This window comes from Micromesistius poutassou (genome assembly GCF_964030765.1).
Source record: "Micromesistius poutassou genome assembly, chromosome: 18".
Lineage (NCBI taxonomy): Eukaryota > Metazoa > Chordata > Actinopteri > Gadiformes > Gadidae > Micromesistius > Micromesistius poutassou.
In genome coordinates, this window is record NC_140288.1 from 12,434,153 (window position 1) to 12,444,152 (window position 10,000).

The 10,000-nt window shown below is 54.5% G+C and overlaps 1 protein-coding gene across 1 annotated transcript in view; it reads left to right on the forward strand.

Annotated features, from left to right (window-relative positions):
* Positions 1 to 10,000, forward strand: part of magi2a (membrane associated guanylate kinase, WW and PDZ domain containing 2a) — a 148,426-nt gene that overhangs the window by 136,645 nt on the left and 1,781 nt on the right. The window contains 6 exon segments of the mRNA XM_084483315.1: positions 295 to 573; positions 1,895 to 2,080; positions 2,458 to 2,719; positions 3,679 to 3,958; positions 4,354 to 4,506; positions 8,107 to 8,245. Of these exon segments, the coding sequence (XP_084339441.1) occupies positions 295 to 573; positions 1,895 to 2,080; positions 2,458 to 2,719; positions 3,679 to 3,958; positions 4,354 to 4,506; positions 8,107 to 8,245 (1,299 nt within the window).

The following is a 10,000-nucleotide window of genomic DNA, read 5'->3' on the forward strand; positions in this document are numbered from 1 at the left end:
CTGAGTGTGGCTGTGTCCGTAGACCTGATGCAACGGGTAGACGTGTGGTGGAGGAGGAGGCTGGGGAGGTAGGGGAGGGGCCAGGCTATTTATAGGTGGTGAGTACTATTCTGAAATGAATCCTAAATTTAACCGGGAGCCAGGGGAGTGTGTGAAGGACAGGGGTGATGACATCTCGGCGACACTCGCTGTGCAAAAGGCTTTGAGATGCTACATACATAATGAATAATTTCCACTCCAGAGCCACCGCTGCTGTGCGTCTCCCAGTGCTCAGCTCTCTACCGCCCCCTGCAGGCGAGTCCCGTCCGGACAGCGCGGGCCGCAGCGCCACCTCGGCCTCCACGCTGCACAGCTCCCCGCCCAGCGGCCCCGGGGGGGGGGACTTCAGCTTCACCAACAACCACGGCGTGGCCCCTGCCCCCGCGGCCCCGGGGCCCGGCTCCGCCCCCTCGGAGGAGGCGGGGCTGGCCAACACGCTGCCCAGCGACGTGGTCATCAACCGCAAGGAGAGCGAGGGGTTCGGCTTCGTCATCATCAGCTCGCTGAACCGCCCCGAGGCGCCCGCCGCCGTCAGTGAGTTCCTCCTCCGCCTCTTCTTCTTCAGCCCAGAACCTTCAGAACCCTTCAGACCCCTTCAGACCCCTCCAGATCCCTCCAGACCCCTCCAGACCCCTTCAGACCCCTTCAGACCCCTCCAGACCCCTTCAGAACCTTCAGAGCCCTTCAGAACCTTCAGAACCTCCAGACCCCTTCAGAACCTTCAGAGCCCTTCAGAACCTTCAGAACGTTCAGACCCCTTCAGAACTCTTAGGAACCAGTAGGAACCCATCAGAACCTCCAGACCCCTTCAGAACCTTCAGAACCTCCAGACCCCTTCAGAACCTCCAGAACCTTCAGACCCTCCAGACCCCTTCAGAACCTTCAGAACCTTCAGAACCGTCCTAACTAGATTCAAGAGAAGTGCCAGTACCTAGCTCTAGATTTAAGAGAAGGTACCTAGCTTTAGATTTAAGATAAGGTACCTAGCTCTAGAGTTAAAATAAGTTAAGAGACCTAGCTCTACCCTGGTTGCTGGTATCAGACACGCTGGCGGAGAAGTTCAAAAAGGGGGGGATGATAAAAGATGTAACGCCCGCTCTGTGAGCAGTGGCTCTCCTCCCTTCCGATCGCACTGGCTGCCAGTCAGAGTCCCTCCCCTGTGCACGGAAACAAAGAGTGGAATAAAATGTCCTGCTTACGTAAGATATGGAGAGGAACCGCGTGCTGGAGAGAGTGAAGAACTCATTATTTGGTGTCGACTTCCAATCTGTTGGTGAGGTTTTCCGCGGTTTCTCTTTACCACTCAGGGTCGAGTCCGTCTGTAGACGCTTTGATCCACAGCCATCTCAGATCTTATTTTTTGCACAGAGAAAGTCCACCGGTGCAGACTCGAGGACTCGTTCAACAGCAGTTATTGAGTGTATTTCTACATTAACTGCCCTTATGGCTGAGTTCAAGCTGCTTATGTTAACGTTACCGATCCGATTTATGGAGGAAGTTTTTCTATATTGATCACCTGGTGGACGTGTTGTGGAGGCGCGTTGGAGCTCAGACGTCTTCACGGTGTAAACAGCAGCGGAGATCTGAGGCTCCACATGAGTCCTGACCCGTGGTTAAGGGTTCCTCATCAGTGGTTAAGGGTTCCTGATCAATGGTTAAGGGTTCCTCATCAGTGGTTAAGGGTTCCTGATCAATGGTTAAGGGTTCCTCATCAGTGGTTAAGGGTTCCTCATAAGTGGTTAAGGGTTCCTGATCATCAGTGGTTAAGGGTTCCTCATCAATGGTTAAGGGTTCCTGATCAGTGGTTAAGGGTTTCTGAATCCTGACCCGTGTGTCTTACGACCCCCCCCCCCAGGCGTGCCCCATAAGATCGGCCGCATCATCGAGGGCAGCCCGGCCGACCGCTGCTGCCTGCTGAAGGTGGGCGACCGCATCCTGGCGGTCAACGGCCGCTCCATCGTGGACATGCCCCACGCCGACATCGTCAAGCTCATCAAGGACGCCGGGCTCAGCGTCACGCTCACCATCATCCCCCAGGAAGGTGAGGGCGGGGCTCCAGGGCACGGGGCACCCCATTGGTCGGGGTTTAACGCGTATGCAGGGAATAGGATAGATAAAGGGAGGGAGGGAGAGAGAGAGAGGTAGAGAAAGATGTGATAATTCTCTTTACTTGGACAGCGCTTATCAAGCAAATCACACAAATTGCTTTAGGGATGAAAACTGTTTAAATTACACAATACATTCATAAAAGAAGGTCAATAAAAGAAGAGGTTAAAGTTAGACCATAAAAGAGATAAAAAAAAAGTAAAATAAGTGCTAAGAGCATCAACTATGAAGAGGCGGGTCTTAAAATATGTTCAGATTCTGCCCAAAACATAAATCACCCGCGCTCCCCTCGGACTTCTCTCCCCCTCCCAGACCCCGCCCCCCCGCCGGCCGTCTCCAGCGGGGACCCCCAGAGGACCCCCACCCAGCAGAACAGCCCCCAGGCCGCGCCCCCGGCCGCGCCCCCCGCCGCCGCCTCCACGCCCGGCCCGGGGTCGGTCCAGTCCTGCAGCCCCGGGGGGCCGGAGGGGCCCGCGGCCCGGCCCCTGGCCCGCCAGCCCAGCCCCTTGGCCCACCACAGCCCCGCCAGCGGGCCGCCGGCGCCCCCGCCCCAGAACTACGGCCACGAGAACAGGTGGGGGTCGCACGGCACGAGAGGCAGGGAGTGCGTGTGCGTGTGTGTGTGTGTGTGTGTGTGTGTGTGTGTGTGTGTGTGTGTGTGTGTGTGTGTGTGTGTGTGTGTGTGTGTGTGTGTGTGTGTGTGTGTGTGTGTGTGTGTGTGTGTGTGTGTGTGCGTGCGTGCTAAGGTTGAGCTGAGACACCACTAGGTCCTCTGATTCCATCCCTCCCTCGTTTTTCCTCCTCTCTTTGTTTCTGGTAGTTTCCCTCAGCGCTGTATGTGTATTTTATTCTATGTATTGTGTAGTGTGTGTATGTAGTGTGTTGTATTATATGTGTTGTGTGTGTGTATTGTGTGTATCGTAACGTCGTGGCCTCCCGTTCTCTTTTCCTTCCTCTCTTCCTCTCACACGTCCATGTTAGCTTCCGGCTGTACCCTCCATTTAGCTTTCTGTTTCTCTTCTGTCGCACCCTCATCCTCCCGTCAACACACACACACACACACACACAGGCACACACACACACACACACACACACACACACACACTCACCCACCTACACGCACACTCTCACCCATCGACACACACATTCCCAGTTTGTCGTACAACATCACTTACCTCTTATGGACCTCTGAATTATTCACCGATATTGCTTCTGCTTGCAGGTATTTTAAATATTTCACCAACATCCACATGAGAGGTTGCACCGATTCTCTCTGTCTCCCTTCTCCTCTCCCCCATTTTCATTATTTTTTTACCTTCCTGGAGTTATTCCTGGAGTAAAAAGATTAACATTTAATGTGACGCCAAACCTTTTAATGTAGCTTTCACAGGGTCAGTCCGCTGTCTGTCACCCTGACATCAACCTGTCTCCGACAGCCCCCCCCCCCCCCTGTGGTGAACCCCCCCCCCCCCCCGAGCCCCCACCGTCTGTCACGTCCGGTCACGTCTTGCTGCGATCTGATTGGTTCCTCAGTTACAGGTCCGAAGTGAAGGCGCGGCAGGACGTGAAGCCGGACATCCGGCAGCCCCCGTACACGGACTACCGCCAGCCCCCCGTGGACTACCGGCAGCCCCCCGTCCTAGACTACCGCCAGCCCCCCGTCCTGGACTACCGCCAGCCCCCGGTCCTGGACTACCGCCAGCCCCCCACGCTGGACTACAGACACCCCCCCCTCATGGACTACCGACACTTCCCCACCGCCGACGCCGCCAGACAGTTCGCCATCCCAGAGTACCGCATGCCCGCCGCGCAGGTGAGGGGGGCCGGGGTTTGGAGACAGCGTGTCCCCTGTCTCCTGATTGGCCGCTGTGATGTGTCCCCTGTCTCCTGATTGGCCGCTGTGCTGTGTCCCCTGTCCCCTGATTGGCCGGTCTGCTGTGTCCCCTGTCTCCTGATTGGCCGCTGTGCTGTGTCCCCTGTCTCCTGATTGGCCGCTGTGCTGTGTCCCCTGTCTCCTGATTGGCCACTGTGATGTGTCCCCTGTCTCCTGATTGGCTGGTCTGCTTGTGTCCCCTGTCTCCTGATTGGCTGGTCTGCTTGTGTCCCCTGTCTCCTGATTGGCCGGTCTGCTGTGTTCTCTGTCTCCTGATTGGCCACTGTGATGTGTCCCCTGTATTCTGATTGGCCGCTGTGCTGCTGTGTCCCCAGCCGCCCCCCCACTTCGACTACTTCACGGTGGAGCTGGAGAAGAGCGCCAAAGGCTTCGGCTTCAGCATCCGCGGCGGCCGAGAGTACAAGATGGACCTGTTCGTCCTGCGGCTGGCCGAGGAGGGGCCCGCCGTCCGCAACGGCAGGATGAGGGTACGTCCTGCCCAGGTCACTTCCTGTCAACGGCGTGTGTATGATGTCACTTCCTGCCCATGGTTTGGATTTGTCACCTCCACTGTCCACTGTGTGTTTGGGGACGGGGGGTGTAACTGGACGGGTTTTTGGTCCGGTCCTGTAGTTCTCCGGTAGAGAACCGTAAAGGTGTGGACTGACTCTGTTACTGAGGTGGACCCAAAACACTGGGAAGGACTTCATCCTGGTGGTTCATCAACCCTTTGACTCGATGGAGAGAGACAGAGAGAGAGAGGGGGGGGAGAGAGACAGAGAGAGGGGGGGGGGGGGGAGAGGGAGAGAGATCAACCCTTTGACTCGATGGAGAGACAGAGAGAGAGAGAGGGAGAGAGACAGAGAGAGGGAGAGACAGAGAGAGAGAGAGGGAGAGACAGAGAGAGAGATCAACCCTTTGAATCCTTCGCTACCTGGATGCAAAGCTCTCGGTTCGGTTTATGAAATGAAAGATTTACAAACCAAATTAATCCTTTTTAACAAAACAAAGCCAAACAACGTACACGGTTGTAAGAATGATGTTGCGTTCGAGTTTGGTTTGAATGTCTTTAGTCTCTCTCTAGCTCTCAGCTCTGTTTCCTACGTTGGCTGATGAGCTTATCTTTAACCATCTCCCAGGACTTTAATTGTCTTCCTCATGAGCGCCTCCCAGGTCCTCCCGCTCCGCTGCGCGTTCCTTATCTGTTATTAACCTGTCACAGGTAATGTGGGGAACACCTAAACCCCACCCTCCTCGTCCAATCAGGACTCCCTGCTCTCTTTATGGGCGTCTGTTTCATAACGTCGTCGAAGTGTCTCTAAAACGAGTTGGATCAGAACGGGGAAAGTTATGGACCCTCTCTGTCTCATTTATGAGCTCATAACCCAGTAGCAGAGAGAAAGCCATTCCACTCCCAGTAAGACCGGAATGTAATTATTGGACCAGGAAATTTCTCTTATTTTTTTTAAAACCTTTTTTCTGCCCCATTTTGTATCGCTTGAACGGAAAATAAATCTCTCTGACTTCCGTGATGGGAGGATGGAAGAACTTCACGGGGATGTTTCTCGAGAGGAGCAGCGCCGGTGTCTTGTGTCAGTCAGAGACGTTCTCCGTGTTCTGCGTGATGGGTTCGGCGCGGGGGCTTCAGTCAGAGACGTTCTCTCATGTTCTGAGTTCTGAGTTCTGGGTCGGCGGGCGGGGCCTCAGTCAGGCCGCGCGCTGCAGATCACGTCACCGCGTCGTCGTGGTGGCGTTCTGATGGAAGCCTTTTGTAAGGTGTGCTGCTTGTAGCCTTGTTGTTTCATTTCACGCACCGCGATCCAATCCAGAATCTGTTATTCTGAATGGATTTTCTCGCTCCAGTGCCGCTCGTCAGACTGAATTGGTTTCCATACGGACTGCAGTTGGCCGTTTGCCTCTTCTAGTTCAGAACAGAAAGGAGAAACTGAGTTCCCAGGGACAGGACTCTGACGGACCATTTCTCAAACCAAGTCTGCGATGTTAAAAGAGATCTGAGATAGTGAGAGAGTCGCCTGGTGTCACCTGACTGGCTGACCTCCATTTCGACTTCACTGCCCCCCCCCCCCCCCCCCCCCTCCTCCTGGCTAATAAAGCAGGAAGATGGAGAGGGCTCTCCTCTGCTGTCAGGAGGGGAGGATTAATAAGCCCCAACCCCAGCTCCTCCCCCACCTCCTCCTTCCCATCTCGGCCCCCGTCGTGATGACGCCCCAACAGCTGAGAGAGAGAGGGGGGAAGAGAGAGAGAGAGGGGATGAGACTCCCACACACTCCCCCCAGACCACTTCAACAGGACCCGTGTATCAAAGTAATTGGTTTGGCGAGTTCTGTCTCCCCTCGATGGCCCCTTACCGTGAGGTCACACCCCCCACCCTCACACCCCCCCCACCCCCACCCAAGGTGACCGGGGGGAAGGGGGGGGGGGGGTTGTGAGACTTCTTAATACAAAAAAAGCACAAAATTGTTGGTAGGAAATTAACCTTTTTAATGTATGCATACACTGGCCTCCTCTCTAGTGAGCAGCATGAGCCCCAACAGTTTCTCAGTCTTGAACAGTTGTACCCCCCCCCCCAGAGGACTGCGGTCCTCACATCAACAGTTTCACCCTCTATTTTAGGGGAGGGGTCCCTGTCTCTCCCCCTCCCTGTAAGTTTGTCCTGACACCAAAGGGGGGGGGGGGAGATATTTACATTAGGCCAGAGATTCCTGTGTTCTCGCCAAACAGACTCATACATACATACATACACACACACGGGCAGGGTCACTGCTTTCTGGTAACCAGGCCAAAGGTTAACATAGGGGAACTAGACCGCTGGTTAACAGACGGGGTGGTTAGATAACACAACCTGAAGAAAACAAGGCTTGAATGATTCAAAGTAAATGGTAAATGGAATGCATTTCTACAGCGCTTTTTCTAACCAGTGGCCACTCAAAGCGCTTTACAATATTGCCTTCACTCATATTCACCCATTCATGCACACATTCATGCACACACCAACGGCACGTCAGGAGCAGTCAGGGTGAGGGCGTCTCGCTCAGGGGACACCTCGACACTCTAGGAGGAGCCGGGGATCGAACTAGCAACCTTCCGGTGACCAGCCAACGCGCTGTAACTCCTGAGCCACATGCCGCCCGTAAAAACATGTCTTAAACAACATATGGATTATTCCATTACAGTCGTGGGGTTAAGCAGAAGTAAGGGAGGCAGGCAGCTTGGTATCCACTGACGGTTGCCACCCCCCCGGGGGGGGCCTCTAGGGGCCTAGGCCTGGCCCCTAGAGGCCCCCCTGTCTGCTGTGATTCCCTCACAGCGATGCGTCCAAAGCGACAAAAATGCAAAACAGAGTTAATGTGAAGCGCCGGTCAAAGCGAGCAGCAGACAGACGCCCAGCGGAGCAGAGTGAAGCCCGTCTCCGTATTGAGCCCTTATTAATGGCGTCCTCCAGAAAGATGCAGGCTTATTAATCTCTCATTATGTGTTGTGCGTATCTCCTCTCCTACCTGCCATGAGATAATTGGCTTGTCCGCTCCGTCGGCTGGCGGGCGCTTTGCATAATTTGCTCGTCTATTTCCCGTTGTTTATGCCGACATCTTCTCAGGAATCGGTTTTGGTTCTGTCACTTTGATGCTCCTTCTCTGTTTGTTGTGTTGAATTCTATTGCATTATTACGTCTGGTGTGTCATAATCGGGTTATTGTGTGTAACAATCACCCCATTGTCTGTGTATATCTCTGTCTGTCTGTCTGTCTGTCTGTCTGTCTCGCTGGCTGTCTCTCTGGCTGTCTGGCTGTCAATCTAGCTGTTCACCTAGCTGCCATCTTGGCCAGACAGACACCCAGATAAACAGATAGACAGAACGTGGAACTCCCCGTACAGTACCCTGTTGTTTTAGTGCAAAGGGGCGTGGCAGGTTTAGAGAAAGTCCTGCCACACATTGTCCTGTACCTGAGGCACCAATCAGATCGCAGCGAGCCGTCCCCTAACGACAATCACCAAACTAGCGTATACATGCAATTGATGAAGCAGCATCTGCTCTTGCCCCCCCGCCCCCCCCCCCCCGTCGGCCGTCAGGTGGGTGACCAGATCATCGAGATCAACGGGGAGACGACCCGGGACATGACCCACGCCCGGGCCATCGAGCTCATCAAGTCGGGGGGGCGGCGCGTGCGTCTCCTGCTGAAGAGGGGGACGGGACAGGTCCCAGAGTATGGTAAGTACCGACACAGCCCCCCCCCCACCACGGCTCCTACTGCGCCCCACAGCACACCCTATTAATACCCACTCCATCCCTTGATTAACAGCTGAGGAGCAACACACACAGCTCAGACCGCAGGGACAGCGCCCCCTCTGGTGAGACACACTTACTGCGGCCGCAGTTTCCTATTGGCTGAAATCGGTGCTGGTTGACCTCATCCAGCGCCAGTTTCAACCAATGACCGGTGTCCGGTGCTGCCCCCCTGCGGTTTGAGCTGATTGGTTTCTCCCTCAGATTTCTCTCCTAAGCATCTGTCATTGTTTTCTGTCAGATCTTAATGTATTTACTGTAATATCTAATTTCTCTTTGGATGCACTTGTTCGTTAATCTCTTCTCTCTTGACTAACTGTAGTGTAACCTCTTTTCATTTCCAACAGTCTAACCCTAATAATTTGGTCTAGGTTGTTACTTCCCCTTCTATAGGAATGGTATCTTCCAGTCTCTCCATGTGCATGAAAAGTGACAAGCATGGCCCCCCCTATTTCTTCCTAATGGGCCGCTCTAAAGACACGGTTTGTGACCACCAGAATGTTTTCTTCTCTACCACTTGCCTTGGTGTGGTGTTGGTGGCTTGCTGTGGTTGGCCGAGTTCCGTGTGGTTTGGTGTGTCTTGTGTGTCGGTGGTCACGGTTGATGTCTGGTCAGGACAGGACAGCAGGCCGAGGGGGGGGAAGGACTTTGATTCATACTTCATGACTAGAGAGAGTTCCGCTGCGATTGGCCTGAATCCTCCGTTATCTGGGGCGCAACACAGAAATACCTCCAGCAGGAGAGTCAGTCAGCAGATTCCTGACCCTATAGCCTAGAACCTAGAATCTAGAGTCCTCAGAGGAACCTGTTCACTGGGGGAGGGGGCGGGGTGGGAGAACAGCTGATACTGAGGTAGTCCTCCACGCACCACACAGCTCAGACCGGGGGGGGGGGGGGGGGGGGGCTGGAGGGGGGCAGGCCAGGACATGGGAGGGCGTAAAGGTAAACGAATAGTAGCTTCCCCAACCTGCCGATCACAGCCGCTGACGGCGGTGTCGTTGGCGGCGCGTCACTTTGCGAGTCCTGACAGAGGTTCCCCCTCGTGACTCACGCCCCAACCCCCGCCCGGCGACCCAGGGGCATGATGGGAGATCATATTTAACTCTCAAAGGCCTTTAGTGATACCGGTTCCTGGAGAGGGACTGGGAGGCTGAGTTCTACTGGGAGCGATGGTCAGACTGGGAGAGGGTTAGTGTGAGCAGCCAGCTGTTAACCTCCATCCAGATAAGAAGTGTCAATGAACCCTTTCACAGAGCCGTCGTCGTGGATGACCACGTGTCCCTTATGACACGTAACACCAGCCTAGTGCACAAAATAAGCAGACCCATAATCAGTGTTATGAGGAACACCTCAGCTGTCCTACGATGACGGCTCTGTGCAACAGCTCTGTTAGCCCACAGCTCGCCGTCAGCTAGCTCTAAAAAGGGTTCTCTCTGAAGGGGCTAGTTTTTCCTTTTGTCCCTTTTGGGAACAAAGGCTTGAGTGACAATTGAAGCCGATTGTTTGTCATGCAGTCGGCGTGGTGGTGTGTGCATGTGCATGGTTCACTGTGTGCATCTATGATTTTGTGCGTCTGAAGGAACCTTCATTGTTATTGATGAGAGAGGGGGAGAGAGGGAGAGAGAGAGGGGGAGAGAGAGAGAGATGAAGAGCGGGGGAGAGAGTAAAGATGAGGAGCCC